General features: G+C 44.3%; 1 protein-coding gene across 25 annotated transcripts in view; it reads left to right on the top strand.

Moving 5' to 3' along the window:
- Positions 1–17,447, top strand: part of msi2b (musashi RNA-binding protein 2b) — a 621,405-nt gene that overhangs the window by 425,567 nt on the left and 178,391 nt on the right. For all 25 annotated transcript variants that reach the window (XM_073053228.1, XM_073053231.1, XM_073053230.1 and 22 more), the window contains exon 9: positions 16,135–16,249. In XM_073053228.1, coding sequence (XP_072909329.1) covers positions 16,135–16,249 — 115 coding nt within the window. The remainder of the gene's footprint in view (positions 1–16,134; positions 16,250–17,447) is intronic.

The raw sequence follows: 17,447 nt of genomic DNA, 5'->3' as shown, positions 1-17,447 counted from the left end.
AATGGTACGTTGCCTCCTGGGTGCCAGGATCCAGGATATCTCAGACTGAGTCTTCAGCATTTTTAAGTGGGAGGTGAACAGCCAGAAGCTGTGGTCCATTTAGGTACCAATGACATGGGAAGGACGAGTGATGAGGTTCTGCACAGGGAGTTAGGCACTAAGTTAAAGGGCAGGATCTTCACAGTTGTGATCTCAGGATCGCTGGCCTTGTCATGTGCTAGTGAGGCCAGAACTGGGAAGATTATACAGTTTAATACGTGGCTAAGGAGTTGGTACCAGCTGGTGGCGTAGTGGCATCAGCGCTGGACTTCGGGGCGAGAGGTTCGAAACCAGTCGGCTCCCTTGCACACGCTCCACCCGTGCCTGGGTTTAGTGTCGAGCTAGCAACTCGACCTCGTTAAATAAAAACCTGGAGAGGGATGGGTTCTGCCAGGTTTCAGATGCCCAAGTTTCAGCGTACGATGAGCAATCACCAAAACGACCAAAAAGCTGTCATGACAGTGCCTCGATTTTTGGATCATTGCACTCTCTTCCAGGGAAGGTGCGGCCAGTACAAAAGGGACGGTTTGCACCTGAACTGGAGGGAGACTAATATCCTAGAGGGAAGGTGTGTTAATGCTGCATGGTTGGGTTTAAACTTGAGTTGCAGAGGGATGGGAACCAGAGTTCCAGAGCAGTTAGTGGAGTGATTGTTTAGACAGATGTTGGTAAGACCTCAGACAAAGTTAGGAATCAAAAGTTTGAGCATTGTGTGAGTAGTGTCCTCAGCTGTGAATATTTCAATGCAAGAAGTATCGTAGGAAAGGCAAATAATAGTGCTGAAGGATGAGGGAGCTGGTTTACAAAACAGAGGCAACGTGTAGTGAGGAGAGGCTATTGATGGAGCACAATTGTAGTCAACAGGACGAGTTGCGATGGAAAAGGTGGACAAAATCGAAAAGGGTGAATACAGGACTGAGGGTATTGTATCTGAATGTGTGCAGTACACAGAATAAGGTAGATGAATTTGTAATGAGAAAATCTGCAGACGCTGGAAATCTGAGCTATGCACACAAAACGCTGGAGGAGCTCAGCAGGTCAGGCAGCATCTGTGGGAAAAAAGTGCAGTTGACATTTCGGGCCGAAACGTTGACTGTACTTTTTTCCACAGATGCTGCCTGGCCTGCTGAGCTCCTCCAGCGTTTTGTGAATGAGCTTGTAGGGCAGTTGCAGATTGGCAGGTATGATGCTACAGGCATCACCGAATCACGGCTGAAAGAAAATTATATCTGGGAGCTAATGTCCAAGGATACACGTTGTATCGAAAGGAAGGCAGAGGGGGTGGCGCTGCTCAGTTGGTAAAAATGAAATCAAATCATTGGAAAGAGGTGACATAGGCTCGGAAAGTGTTGAATTATCGTGAGTAGAGCTAAGGAATTGTAAGGGTAAGAAGACCCTGATGGGAGTTGTATACAGACTCTCCTCCCCCCAAACAGTAGTAAGGACGTGGCCTACAAATTACAATGGAAGATAGAAAATGCATGCCAAAGGGCATTGTTAGAATAGTCATGGGGGGGGGGGGGCTTCAATATGCAGTTAGATTGGGAAAATCAGGTTGGTGCTGGATTCTGGGGGGGGGGGGGGTGATTTCTAAAATACCTACGAGATGGCTTTTTAGAGCAGCTCGTAGTTGAGTCCACTAGAGAATTAGCTATTCTGGATCGGGTCTTGTACAATGAACCAGAATTGATTAGAAGTTTAGGGGTAAGTGATCATAATATGATCAAATGCACCCTGAAATTTGAGAAGGAGAAGCTAAAGTCAGATGTGTCAGTATTACAGTAGAGTAAAGGGAATTACAGAGGCATATAAAGTAAAATTGGATAGGTATATGGACAGGAAAGGAATGGAGGGTTATGGGCTGAGTGCAGGTCGGTGGAACTAGGTGAGAGTAAGCGTTCGGCATGGACTAGAAGGGCCGAGAATGGCCTGTTTCCATGCTGTAATTGTTATATGGTTGTATGAGGGAGGAGCTGCCCAGAATTGATTGGAAAAGAACACTGGCAGGGGTGACGACAGAGCAGCAATGGCTGGGATTTCTGGAAGTAATTCAGAAGGCACAGGATATTTACATCCCAAAGAGGAAAAAGTATTCTATATGAAAGATGGCACAACTAAAGCCTGCAAGAGAAGTCAAAGCCAACATAAAAGCCAAAGAGAGGGCATATAATAGAGCAAAAATTAATGGGAAGTTAGAGAATTGGGAAGGTTTTAAAAACCAATGGAAGGCAACTAAAACAAAAATTTAGACGATAAAGATGCAATCTGAAAGTAAGCTAGCCAGTAATATTAAAGAGGGTACCAAAAGTTTCTTGAGATACATTAAGTGTAAATGAGGGGCAAGAGTGTATATCAGACCACTGGAAAACATTGCTGGAGAAATAGTAATGGGGGACAAGGAAGTAGCAGACAAACTAAAGTATTTTGCATCAGTCTTCAGTATGGAAGACGCTTACAGTATGATAGAAGTTCCAGGTGTCAGGGGGCACGAAGTGTGTGAAGTTACCATAACTAGAGAGAAAGTTCTTGGGAAACTGAAAGATCTGAAGGTAGATAAGTCACCTGGACCAGATGCTGTACACCCCAGAGTCCTGAAAGAGGTGGCTGAAGAAATCGTGGAGGCATTAGTAATGATCTTCCAAGAATCACTAGATTCTGAATGGTTCTGGAAGACTGGAAAATCGCAAATGTCTCTCAAGAAGGGAGAGAGGCAGAAGAAAGGAAACTATAAACCAGTTAGTCTGACCTCAGTGGTTGAGAAGATGATAGAGCCAATTATTAAGGATAAGGTCTCAAGGTACTTGCAGGCACATGATAAAATAGGCCCGTGCCAGCAATGTTTCTTCAAGGGAAAATCTTGCCTGACAAATCCGTTGGAATTCTTTGGAAAAAATAACAAGCAGGATAGACAAAGGAGAATCAGTTGATGTTGCGTACTTGGATTTTAAGAAGTCCATTGATAAAGTGGCATACATGGGGCTGGTTAACGAGCAAAAAGCCTATGGTATTACAGGAAAGATAAACCAGGGGCTGATTGGCAGGAGGCAAAGAGCGGGAGTAAATGAGCCTTTTCTGACCAACTGCCAGTGACTAGTGGTGTTCCACAGGTGTTTGTGTTGGGACCGATTCTTTTTACATTATATGTCCATGATTTAGATGATGGAATTGATTGCTTTGGTGCAAAGTTTGCTGAGGATATGAAGATAGGTGGAGAGGGAGGCAGTTTTGAGGAAGTAGAGAGGCTAAAGAAAGACTTAAACAGATTAGGAGAATGGGCAAAGAATATGAAATTGGGAAGTGTACAGTCATACAATTTGGTTGAATGGGTTGACTATTTTACAAATGGAGAGGAAATATAAAAAAACTGAGGTGCAAAGGGACTTGGGAGTCCTCGTGCAGGATTCCTTACGGGTGAATTTGCAGGTTGAGTCAGTGGTGAGGAAGGCAAATGCAATGTTAGCATTCCTTTCAAGAGGACTAGAATATAGAAGCAACAATGTAATGTTGAAACTTTATAAAACACTGGTGAGGCCTCACTTGGAGTATTGTGAGTAGGTTTGTGCTCTTTAGCTAAAGAAAAGGATGTGCCAACCCTGGAGAGGGTTCAAAGGAGGCTCACGGAAGTGATCCAGGATTGAATAGCTTGTCATATGAGGAGCTCTGGGCCTTTATTCATTGGAATATAGAAGAATGAAGGGTGATCTCATTGAAACCTATCAAACGGTGAAAGGCCTTGATAGAGTGGATGTGGACAAGATGTTTTCTATGGTGGTATAGTCTCAGACCAGAGGACAGCGCCTCAGTTAGAGGGGCGTCCTTTTAGAACGGAGATGAGGAGGAATTTCTTTAGCCAGAGAGTGGAGAATCTGTGGTATTCATTGCCAGAAGCAAACTGTGGAGGCTATGCCTTTATGTATATTTAAGGCAGAGGCTGATAGATTCTTGATTGGTCAGAGCATGAAGGAATACGGGGCGAAGGCAGGAGTTGGAGGCTGAGAGGAAAGTTGGATCAGCCTTGATAAAATGGCGGAGCAGACTCAGTGAGTCAAAGGGACTAATTCTGCTCCTATATTTTATGGTTTTATAAAAAGAAAAGGTTGCAGGAGAAAGAATGTGGAGGTAAGCTGATGGCATTGTTCTGCAGAACACATCTAATGGGCTGAATGGTTTCTGCTGCATCATTCTGATTCGATTCTGTGGCTGTCTCCTGTCTCCTGCAGGCACGGTCTCTCTGTGTATCACCCACCCACTCTGTCACACATCTTACTTCATCAGCCACTTTCACTTCATTGTTTGCACATCAAAGTGAAAAGAGCCACAAAATGCTGGGAATCTTTTTTTAATGCAGAAAATGCAGGAAATACTCAGCAGGTCAAGCGGCATCTGTGGGAAGAGAAACAGGTTAACATTTCAGGTTGGAGACCCTATGTCAGAATGGTTCTGTTGAGGTCTGACCTGAGGAGTGTTTCCCATCCTTTCTGCTGTTATTCTTTGCTTAGAAACTTTGTTTTGCACACCCAGTCTCTATCACTCTCACACCCTTCACTGTTGTTTTGCACTCTCACACTCTCACTCTGTTGCCTTTACTGTAGTGAAATATTTTGAGTTATGTGTACTGAGGCTTTATAAGGCATTGTTCTGACTGCACTTGTGGTATTGTGAGCAGTTTTGGGCCCTTTACCTAGGAAAGGGTGTGCTGGCATTGGAGAGAGTCCAGAGGAGGCTCATGAGAATGATCCCGGGGTTGAAAGGGTGAACATATGAGAAGTGTTTGATGGCTCTGGGCCTGTACTCATTGGAGTTTAGAAGAATGATCTCATTGAAAGCTGTTGAATATTAAAAGCCTTAGATAGAATAGATATGGAGAGGATGAATCCTATATTTTTCTGTAGCGGGGGAGTCTAGGACCAGCCTCAGAATACAAAGACGTCCCTTTAGAACAGAGTTGAGGAGCAATTTCTTTATCCAGAGGATGGTGAATCTGTGGAATTCATTGCAACAGGTGACTGTGATCAAGTCACTGGATATATTCAAAGAGGGGATTAATAGTTTCTTAATTACTAAAGGTGTCAAAGGTTATGGGGAAAAGGTGGAGAATGGGATTCAGAGGAATAATACATCACCCATGCTGGAATGGCAGAGCAGACTTGATTGTCCGAATGGCCTTGAACAGAGTTAAATCTGAAGCACTAAATAAGGCCGGTGACAGATGTAAACAGTGGGGCAGGTGGATAGATAAATTGTTTGACTGTGATCTGTGTGCATGTCTGCACATCTACTAAACAGCTTGCAAAGGCTTAAGCTCATCACACTCCCTGACAGTTTAATACAGGACATAGAAAGGCAGTGTCTGAATTCTGGTTCTTTTAGTCTCATGGAGGACAAGAAAGCTGGCTTTATTGTGTGTTATAAGTGTTGGAATCCTGCATGGTCCCATCTAGAGCAGGGAGCTGCTGCAACTCTACAGGATACTGGTGAGGCATGCAGTTCTGGTCTCCTTACTTGAAGAAAGATATACACTCAGTGGCCACTTTATTAGATACTCCTGTATACCTGCTCATTAATGCAAATATCTAATCAGCCAATCACGTGGCAGCAACTCAGTACATAAAAGCATGCAGGCATAGTTCAGACCAAATATCAGAACGGGGAAGAAATAAGATCTAAGTGACTTTGACCATGGAATGATAGCTGGTGCCAGATGGGGTGGTTTGAGTATCTCAGAAACTGCTGATCTCCCGGGATTTTTATGCACAGCAGTCTAGAGCTTATAAAATACGGTGCGAGAAACAAAAAGCCTCCAGTGAGCGGCTGTTCTGTGAGCGAAAATGCCTTGTTAATGAGAACAGTCAGAGGAGAATGGCCAAACTGGTTCAAGCTGACAGTAACATGTTACCACAGTGGTGCGGAGACCAGCATCACTCAACACACAACACTTCAAACCTTGAAGCAAATGAACTAGAGCAGCAGAAGAGATTGAACATCCACTCATTGAGTTTTCAGTATATACAAACTGGAAAGAAGGGAGTTAGTCTATGAGGAGAAATTGAGTCCTGCCTCAATGACTAACGTTCAGTAGCTTCTACATCCACAGTGATGAAGTGTTTGTATCTGGAATTCAGACAAATGAGAGGTGATCTTTTAGAAGCATATACAGTTATGAAAAAGATAGATAAGATAGAGGCAGGAAGATTGCTTCCACTTGTAAACAAACTTCCACGACTTGCCAAGGGCCAGATCAGAGGTATTCAATTCTGGTGACAAGAGGCCCAGGTACGATCTCCAGAAACCCGTCTCACAAGTGAAGTGGCAATTCCGAACTAGAATCAATGAAGGATACTTTCTTCCCAAAGAGCTCAATGCCTTCTATGCTCGCTTTGACTATCAAAACATAGAGGAATTCTCCTCTGACTGTTCTCACTAACAAGGCATTTTTGTTCACAAACTCTCACAGCCCCTGATGATCCCGTGATCTCAGTCTCTGAGGCTGACGTGCAAACAGCCTTCAGGAAGGTGACTCCACAGGAAGCACCTAGCCCAGAAGGGTTACCTGGCCAAGTATTAAAAACCTGTGCTTATCAACTGGCTGGATGTGTTCACTGAGATCTTTAACCTCTCGTCGGTGCCTAAGAAGAATGTGATAACCTGCCTCAATGACTATCGTCCAGTAGCACTTTACAGTGCCTATAAAAAGTATTCACCACCCCCCTTGGAATTTTTCATGTTTTATTGTTTTACAACATTGAATCACAGTGGATTTAATTTGGTTTTGCTTTCACTGTTTTCATATTGACACTAAAGAGTTTCTCTGTTGATCATTGTCAAAAAAGCCAAATTAAATCCACTGAGGTTCAATGTTGTAAAACAATAAAACGTGAAAACTTCCACGGGTGGGTGAATACTTTTTATAGGCACTGTACATCCACAGTGATAAAGTGTTTTGAGATGTTGGCAATGAAACATCAACTTCCGCCTGAGAAGTGACTTGGATCCGCTCCAAATTGCCTACTGGAGTGACGTCCATCTCATTGGCTCTTTACTTAACCCTGGATCATCTGGACAGCAAAGGTGCATATATATCAGGATGCTCTTTATCGTCCACAGCTCAGCATTCAATACCATCAAACCCTCAAAACTAATCAATAAGCTCCAAGACCTTGTCCGCAATACCCCCTTGTGCAATTGGATCCTCGTTCGGATTGGCCGCAGTATCTCCTCCACAATCTCCACCAGCACAGGTGCACCATAAGGCTGTGTGCTTAACCCCCCCCCCCCCCCCGATCTACTCACTTTGCACTTACGACAGTGTGGCTAAGCACAGCTCCAATGCCATATTCAAGATGGCTGATGATGCCACTGTTGTTGGCCAAATCAAAGGTGATGATGATGATGTATCAGCATATAAGAGGGAGACTGAAAATCTGGCTGATTGGTGCCATAACAACAACCTCTTACTCAATGTTAGCAAGAACAAGAAGCTGATTATAAACTTTAGGAGAAGGAAACTATAGGTCCATGGAGGATCAGAGGTGGAGAGGGTCAGCAACTTTAAATTCCTCAGTGTTATTGTTTCAGAGGACTCGTCCTGGTTTATTAGGTACAGGAGGAGATAATAAAGTAGCCACGGAGTTTGTATAGGAAGTGGAAAAAACAGATTGATTCTGGACATGAGGAGATGAGCCTATGAGGAGAAATTGAGTCCCTAGGACTACACTCACCAGAGTTCAGACAAATGAAAGAAAGAGAGTGAATGGAAATTGCAGTTGATGATATCTCAACACGCTGCTCCTGTTAGGCACTCTCCACATCACAATTCCTTTGCATACCCATCTTTCACTTCTGCTGTACTAGGAAAACCGATTGTACTGCTATTTGCAATTAGAACATTCCAAGTCCTCTGTCAGTGTAGCATAGCAACTATAATATGCAGCTAAACATCTACATAATGGGAGGAACATGCTTGTCTCACTGATTGGGCTTCTATCTGGTAATAGAGCTTCGAGTGCAGATCAGATCAAAGCCTACATCCGGGGAGCTGTTTGTAACAATCTTGTCTGTGTATTTGGCTTGTAAATTCTACAGCACAAAGGTAGCGAGGGACGTGGTTGCTAACAACATCAGACTGTGCTAATGAAATGTCTTTGTCCTGTTTCATTTGGGGTTTCTCATCTGCGATCTCCTTGCAAACTGTAAATGAAAACTGGAGCAGAGAGAGAGAGAGAGGGAGAAAAAAGAGGATTTCTGGATCAGTATGTTTAATAAAAACTCATTTCTTTGCCTTGTGAATTATAAAAAAGAAACCCATTTGTTCCCCTGAATCTTTCTATTCCCTGCCTTAGAAATTGTTTTAACCTAGGAATTGCTGTTACGGAGAGATTACTTCTAAATTTCCCCCAAGTGCCCTCCCCAGCATGAGGGAACCTTTGGCCAATCATATCGTGACTTTGCAGACTGCTCAGCAACAAAATCTCCCACTGGACTCCCCAAACCAAGAGGAAACTGTCAACTGACATCATAGTCTCCTTCAGAACCTGTACCCGTCTTCATCTTTTTGCTTTATCAGCGGGCTATGCGAAACCTTGTGAAACTTGTACAACAGGACGTTGTGACACATACGCTGGACTGCCAAAGCAAAAGGGTGCAAGGATGCCACCGCTCACAAGCCGAGGTGTCGGAGATACATTCAACGCTAATAAGGAAAGCTGGCAAGACAGCTGGGTTGGAATGTCAAACTGTAGGTCTCATTAGCAGACAAACTGTCCCAGAGATGTGAGGCGGGAAGAAATTGGAGCTCTGTTCAAGGTGGATGCTGTACAGTGGGGCTGTAAAGAATAAATATCTCTCGTATTAAAGGGAAACCAAGCACCACAAATGGAATAGCTGTTCTGGTTATTCCCCATGGACGGACAGCTGTTCAGCGCCATGAGGAGGAGTGATGGTCATCAGGTCAATGAGACTCTATCATTTACAAAGGGAGAGGAAAGCAAAGCTGTAAGATTAAGCTAGATAAATGGTCTGTGTCTGCCCTGATGAAAGGTCTTGGCCTGAATCGTTGACTGTTTATTCCTCTCCATTCTAGGACCAGAGGGCACAGCCTCAGAATAACAGGACGTCCCTTTAGAACAGGGATGAGGAGGAATTTCTTTAGCTATAGGGTGGTGAATCTGCAGAACTGATTGCCACAGACGGCTGTGGAAGCCAAGTCATTGGGTATATTTAAAGTGGAGGTTGGATGATAGGTTCTTGATTAGTAAGGGTGTCAAAGCTTAACGGAGAAAAGGCAGGAGAATGGAATTGAGAGGGAAAATAAATCAGCCATGATGGAATGGGGGGGACAAACTTGATAGGTATTTTTAAGTGTTTACAGTGTAGTGACGGGAGTTATAGGTAGATGGAAGTGGGGGTGGCTAGTTAGAGTGATTAATCAGATTAACTCCTTGGGGGAAGAAACTTTTAAGACAACATGAAGGTTTTTTCACAGCTCTATAGCACTTTCTGGAAGGGAGCTTCTGGAAAAGGCAGTTTGCTGGGTGAATATTGTCCATAATGATTTTTCCTGACCGCTCCTTTGTCCTGGGCACATACAGGCTCTGAAGTAATGGTGGACTGCAGCCAATTACCCTTTCCACTGTCCTGACAGTTATTGCTGATCTCATAACCTGCTCTTAGATCAATCGTGCCCTTCTCTCCTATATAGCTGTCCATTTTTCTTTCATCCACGTGGATCTATCTACACACCGTTTCAGAAACCTCTCCTGGACAAGCCTTAGAAATCCTGCCCCTTCTCAACCTTCCACTCCCAACATGATCTGAGTTAATATCGGGGATGGTGAAAGCTCTCACTGTCTGATTATCTGGATGCTCCTCTGCGATTTCCCCCAACTATCTTTTCCTCCTGCTCCCACTGACTCTGGCACTGGTCCGCACACCCTCAGAGAAGAGACGGCCCTTTTTAAATTTCTATCCACCAGGCCTCATTTGAGGAATTTGTGGCATGTCATTTTTCTAAAGAAGGGATTCGAACCAAGTTGCCTTCAGTGTAAGCGACCCGCTTCCCTCTTCCTTACATCTTTGATCTGGTTCCCTTCTGCCCCCTCACCTTGAGTTAATGCTCTTCCAGCAAGCACTAAAGTCACAGTAAAATTACATATACTGAAGTGCATACATGCCACCATATACTACCTGGCAGTTCACTCACTTGCAGGCATTCACAGTCAAGCAAAGAAGGTCAATAAAATCAATGGAAACCTACACACAGACTGACGAACAACCAACGTACTAAAGACAAGCTGTGCAAATACAAAAATAAACAAATAATTATTAAATAATACTTGGAACATGAGTTGTAGAATCCTTACCTCTTCACTGAAGTAACGGATTCCTTGCCTAATATTAAAATGTCATTTACATTTCTAATCCCCCCTCCCTTCTCTAAAGATTCCATACCCTCTAATGGTGAGTTGCTAGTCCAGCCCATTCTCTCAAATGCACCTCCATAAAGGCAACAATATATTCCTTTCTGCTGATCAGTGCTTTCAGTTCATCTCTCTATCTTGTCGAGCTACTTCTATTCATTGCTGCAGTTCAGCCTTGTACTCTTCCCACATTTCTTACCATGTCCATGTTAACCCTGCCTCCTGGATGGAATTCCTACCATTTTCCTACTCTGTACGGCCCATTCTCCAACCAGGTTAGTTTAAGACCACTCCCCTCGGGATGATGGACCTGTTCTGGTTCACGTGTAATCCATCCAGTTGATAGAAGTCCCAACACTCCTAGTGAAACTCTCCCTTCAGCCACACGTTTATCCAACCTCTCCCCCTGTTCATATGTAGTAATGGAATCAGGTTTATTATCACTGACGTGTTGTGAGATGTGTTGTTTTGTGACAGCAGTGCAGTGCAATACCTAAAATATATTATAATAGGAAATATACCTATAAAAAATTAAATAAATAGTAATAAGTATTAAAAAAAATTAGTGAGGTAGTGTTCATGGGTTCATTGTCCGTTCAGAAATCTAATGAGGGAGGGGAAGCAGCCATTCCTAATAAGTTGAGTGTGTGTCTTAGGCTCCTGTATTCTGGTGGGATCAGCATTTGAGGTCCTGCTGCCTGGCTCTCTATATGATCTCAGCCCTCCTTTTATTGTAGTTCACATTGTTATGCTAATGTGAACCGAACGCCTGGCTTTGCACTCCTCCAGAGTGCCCCGCAACCATCCCTGGAACAGCAGCCCATCCTGGGCTCACACCTATGACTGCAGAAGCATGCGGCTGTTCCCCTCATTATTGAGTCCCCTCCCGCTGGCCTCTCGCCCCTTCCCACAGGAAAACACTTGCCTCCACCCTCTTACATCACAGATAAGCGGTCCTGAAGTAGGTCACTAGATCCTAGGTGGTGGAATCTGGAGCTGCAAAACCTGCTGGAAGAGTTCAGTGGACTTCTTTGGGGGAAGAAATTGTCGACATTTCAGGTCATCCGATGCAGAGTTTCAGTCTGAAACGTCGACATTTCTTTCCCTTTCACGGTACTACTCGATCTGCTGAGTTTCTCCAACAGATTATTCACTGGTTCTGATGTGTTGCACATGTCTCAATGCTGTTTATTTACTTTGTTTGTTTGTCAGTTTGTTTCTTTATTTGTATTTGCACAGTTTATCTTCTTCTGCACATTGGCTGTTTGTGGTCTTTGTAGTTTTTCATTGACTCTGTTGTATTTCTTTGCTCTATTGTGAATGCCTGCAAGAAAATGTATCTCTGGGTTGTATGTGGTGACATTTACAGTATGTACTTTGGTAATAAATTTACTTCGAGCTTTGAAATGAGATGCACCCAAGGCGTCCATGACCTCCCTCTTCCATTTCCTCTTGCATTCTTTCCCTATCTATTTACGTATGTTACAGGAATACTATCTCTGTTTCATCCATGTAACTCACGGCCATCCAAAGCTCCATAATGCCTCCAGCTGCCACTCAAGCACTAAATCCTGGCACTCTGGTCAGGACAGTAACACGTCCTGTTGATGTATATCTAGTCAAACCATTAACTGGTCCTGTAGGTGTATGCCTGGTCAGACCGATAACACATCCTGTAGACTTGTGTCTGGCCAAACCATTAACAATTCTTGTAGATGTATGTCTGGTCAGACCGGTAACACTTCCTGTAGACATATGTCTGGCTAGACCAGTAACACTTCCTGTAGACGTATGTCTGGTCAGACTAGTAACACTTCCTGTAGACGTATGTCTGGTCAGACCGATAACACATCCTGTAGACATATGTCTGGTCAGACTGGTAACACTTCCTGTAGACGTATGTCTGGTCAAACCAGTAACACTTCCTGTAGACGTATGACTGGTCAGACCGATAACACATCCTGTAGACGTATGTCTGGTCAGACCGATAACACATCCTGTAGACATATGTCTGGTCAGACTGGTAACACTTCCTGTAGACGTATGTCTGGTCAAACCAGTAACACTTCCTGTAGATGTATGCCTGGTCAGACCGATAACACTTCCTGTAGGTGTATGCCTGGTCAGACCGATAACACATCCTGTAGACTTGTGTCTGGCCAAACCATTAACAATTCTTGTAGACATATGTCTGGTCAGACTGGTAACACTTCCTGTAGACATATGTCTGGCTAGACCAGTAACACTTCCTGTAGACATATGTCTGGTCAGACCGGTAACACTTCCTGTAGACGTATGTCTGGTCAGACTGGTAACACTTCCTGTAGACATATGTCTGGTCAGACCGGTAACACTTCCTGTAGACATATGTCTGGCTAGACCAGTAACACTTCCTGTAGACATATGTCTGGTCAGACTGGTAACACTTCCTGTAGACATATGTCTGGCTAGACCAGTAACACTTCCTGTAGACATATGTCTGGTCAGACCGGTAACACTTCCTGTAGACGTATGTCTGGTCAGACCGATAACACATCCTGTAGACATATGTCTGGTCAGACCGGTAACACTTCCTGTAGACATATGTCTGGCTAGACCAGTAACACTTCCTGTAGGTGTATGCCTAGTCAGACCGATAACACATCCTGTAGACTTGTGTCTGGCCAAACCATTAACAATTCTTGTAGACATATGTCTGGTCAGACCGGTAACACTTCCTGTAGAGAAGTCATCTAACCCGCCAAGAGTACCTCACAAGTTCCACCTAATGCAAGGCATACAACACAGAGGACTGAGTTGCCGTGTCAAACTCATAATTTAAAAAAGATTCGCCTTTTGAAAAAATATAGTTAAGAATTAAGCTCTTGGTAATCCAACCCGATCTTCCACTGCTTAATCACTACTACCCATTAGGCAGGAGGTACAAGAGCCTTAAAGTTCAAAGTAGGTTTATTATCAAAGTACATACATGTCACCATATACAACCCTGAGTTTGTTTTCTTGCGGGCATACTCAATAAACCCAATAACCATAGTAGAATCAATGAAAGGCCTCATCTAATGGGGCAGACAGCCAGAGTGAAAAAGACGACAAGCTGCAAATGCAAAAGAAAAAAAAGGAAATTAAAAATAATAAATAAATAAGCAATAAATATTGAGAACTTGAGATGAGGAGTACTTGAAAGTGAGTCCATTGGTTGTGGGAACAGATCAGTGATTGAGTGAGAGAAGTTGAATGAAGTTATCCTCTTTGGTTCAAGATACTGATGGTTGAGGGGTAATAACTGTTCCTGACCCTGGTGGTGTCAGTCCTGAGGCTCCAGTATCTTCCTCCTGACGGCAGCAGCAAGAAGAGAGCATGGCCTGGGTGGTGGGGGTCTCTGATGATGGATGCTGCTTTCCCGCAACAACACTCCGTGTTGATGTGCTCAATGGTGAAAAGGCTTTACCTGTGACGGACTGGGCCGTGTCCGCTACTCTTTGTCAGATTTTCCATTCCAGGGCATTGGTGTTCCAGTTCCAGGCTGTGATGCAGCCAGTCTATATTTTCTCCACCACTCATCTATAGAAATTTGTCAAGGTTTTGGATGTCATGCCAAATCTTTTCAAACTCCGAAGGAAGTAGAGGTGCTACCGTGCTTTCTTTGTAATTGTACATGCGCTAAACCCCAGGACAGGTCCTCTGAAATAGTAATTTAAAGTTGCTGACCCTCTCCACTCTGATTCCCTGATGAGGACTGGCTCATGGACCTCAGGTTTCCTCCTCCTGAGGTCAGTTATCAGACATTGAGTAAGAAGTTGTTTTTTCTGGCTCCATTCAGCCAGATTTTCAGTCTCCCTCCTGTATGTTCATTTGTCACCATCTTTGATTCGGCCAACAACAGTGGTGTTCAGCAAACCTAAATACTGCACTGGGGGTCCCACACCATCAGATACAGGAACAGTTGTTACCCTACAACCATCTATGTCTTAAGCCAGCATGGTTAACTTCACGCACCTCAACTCTGGAATGAGTCCACAACTTAGACTCATTTTCAAGGACTCTACAACTTAATTTATCCATCTATCCATATATTTAGCCATTTGCGCAATTTGTCTTCTTTTGCACGTTGGCTGTTTGTCAGTCTTTGTTTATGTATAATTTTTCATAAATTCTATTGTATTGCCTTATTTTCCTGTAAATGCCTGCAGGAAACCAATCTCAAGGTAGCATAGGGTGGCCTATACGTACTTGGATAATAAATTTACTTTGAGTTTGACGTAATTAACAAAAACTAATCACACTTGGGGATCCTGTTCCACTCCAAATTCAGCTTACAAAAATGCAGAGTCCTAGCGTTTCCTTTGTATAATGAACCTGTCACGTTCCCCTTCAGATTTTGCAATAAAAGGCTTTGCATTTTTAGCAGATACTCTCCGTGAACTGAGGTCAGGAATTTAAGGCTGGGACTAAGGGAAGTAAGATTACCCTGAGGGGGTCGGATGAGGATAGGTGGGTAGAGGCTCGCTTGGGAGTACATACACCAGCTAATGTGGTATACCTTCTGTGTAATTATCTAGGCAGAGTGATATGAAAAAATTGTTTCAGTGCATGCACAAAGGAATAATGTGCATTGTGATACTGTCATTGTAGCGACAGAAGACTGACACTTGCTGACTGGTCCCCTACAAGTATTTCCTGTCAGAAACTAACTCCTGTTAAATCCCTGCTTTGTTAAGACGTTCCGGCGTTATGAACAGGATCAGTACACATTCTGTCTGTGCGCTGGCTTGGATTTAGAGGTCTATAAATAAAGGTTGCTGCAATAAACTTGTCATTTTCTAACTCAAAGCACAAAGCAAGTTGACTCACAAGCTCCCATTACCTGAGCTGTTTGTCAAAAAAGCAAACACAATTTAAATTTGTTTGATGTAATGCTTTTCCTCGTTATCTCCTGGTTGTTATTTCTGAGAAAATGTAATTCCATCTCAGGGGCCGTAGTTCCTGCTGCCAATCTCTGCCATCAGAGGCTTGCTGTGATTCACCAGTTCTAACCCTTCCACTTCTAGCTGGAGGGCTTGGACGTGACTGGCAGAGTCTGTACTACAGAGGGCACTGGGACTAATTGGTTGGCTCCACCAGCAAAGGCATGGAGGGGCCTCCTGTGTTGTCTCTCATTCTCAATGTCTTCACGTTTTCAGGCCGTTCACATCCAAACGAGCAGAAATGTTCTCCGTCGAAATGGGATGGCACCATAGCGCAGTGCTTAGTGCATCACTCTGCAGATTTGTACGTTCTCCCATTGACTGCGTGGATTTCCTCCGGACGCTCCAGTTCCCACCCCACACCCAAAGGTGTACGATTAGAGTTAGTGAGTTGCGGGCACGCCTCGTTGGGTACGTCACACAGGGTGCGCAGCCAGTTGCTAAACTTGAGCCAAAACTGGCTTGGCCTCAGGAGAAGGATGAGACAGTGGAGAGGTACTTTTCTGTCGGTGACCCAGAGTCCTTGTATACATCAGTGTTGTAAATGCCAACCGCGATGCCACTTTCAGCCCATCAACTGGCCAGGTTGCTTGTTCTAATGCTTTTCTGATGATGTCTTGTATTTCTGTCTCCCCCCCCCCCCACCCTCCCATCCCTTTCCCTTCCCCCAACCTCCTATCCCTTTCTCTTCCCTCTCTCCTCCCCTCCCCCAACAGGTAGAATGTAAGAAAGCACAGCCGAAGGAAGTAATGTTCCCCCCCGGAACTCGAGGTCGTCCACGGGGCTTGCCTTACACCATGGATGCGTTCATGTTGGGTATGGGTATGCTGGGTAAGGTCACTCTTCTTCATGTCTCGGGGGTTGCGGGCGAGGGGCTGGCTGTCGACTCTTGGTGGGTTTAATGTGGTCAAATAAACTACGAGCATGTGGCTCATTGCTGAATAAACCACATGGCTGAATAACAGAGATCCAGCGTGAATACAAGCAGAGTTGCAAAATTAAGTAAAATGGATAATTATCAGCAGAGGCAGGGGGAATCTCTGATTTATTTGTCTAGATTGATTCTGTGCCTTGCCTCGGCTTACACACACACACACACACACACACACACACACACACACACACACACACACACACACACACACACACACACACACACACACACACACACACACACACACACACACACACACACACACACACACCTGTTTAAGTTGAACCTTGAGATTTTGTGTGTGTCTGCAACACACAGACTCGTTCCAAAGTTCACCTGTAAAGGGCATCAGAAACTGCTTTAGTTCCGACACCAAACATTCCCAGTGTTTGTAACCCAGAATCAGTAGATCCACTTTGATTTCTCAAGTGCAGAGGGTCTCACAACTGTGCCAGAAACTGCTCCCACGCTGGCTTCAATTCCACGTGTATCCCGTTCTCAACTGACTGGTCTTGGACAATCTATCCTCTCTCAGTCCCTTCCCGTGAGTAAGACCACTGTCCATTTCGGGTCAGCCAACTCAACTCAGCTCCCTCAATTGCCATTAGAATCCTGTATCATTAAACTCTTTACAAAATACTCCAGTGCTACATTGGAATAGCAAAGGCAATACTACAAATTACATGTAACATACATTTGGACAGGTACTTTGCCAGGACTTGAGGATTTAAGTTACAGGGCAAGGTTGACTAGGCTGAGCCTTTCTTCCCTGCAGCGTAGGAGGGTGAGGGGAGATTTGATAGAGGGATACAGGATCATGAGGGGGTATAGATAGGGTGAACGCAAGCAGGCGTTCTCCCCGGCTGAGGTTGGGTGAACCTGGGACAAGAGGCCATGTGTTCAAGGTGAAGGGTGAAATATTTAAGAGGGAATTTCTTCACTCAGATTATGGTGGGAGTGTGGAATGAGCTGCCAGTGGAAGTAATGAATGCAGGCTCGACTGCAGCCTTTAAGAGAGGATAGATGCACGGATGGAAGAGGTATGGAGGGTCCATGGTCCAGATTCAGGCCGATGGGACTAGGCAGATGTTCAGC

The sequence above is a fragment of the Hemitrygon akajei genome, chromosome 8 (assembly GCF_048418815.1).
Source record: "Hemitrygon akajei chromosome 8, sHemAka1.3, whole genome shotgun sequence".
NCBI lineage: Eukaryota > Metazoa > Chordata > Chondrichthyes > Myliobatiformes > Dasyatidae > Hemitrygon > Hemitrygon akajei.
The sequence above is the reverse complement of the archived record's forward strand: the minus strand, read 5'-3'. Positions and strand labels throughout refer to the sequence as shown.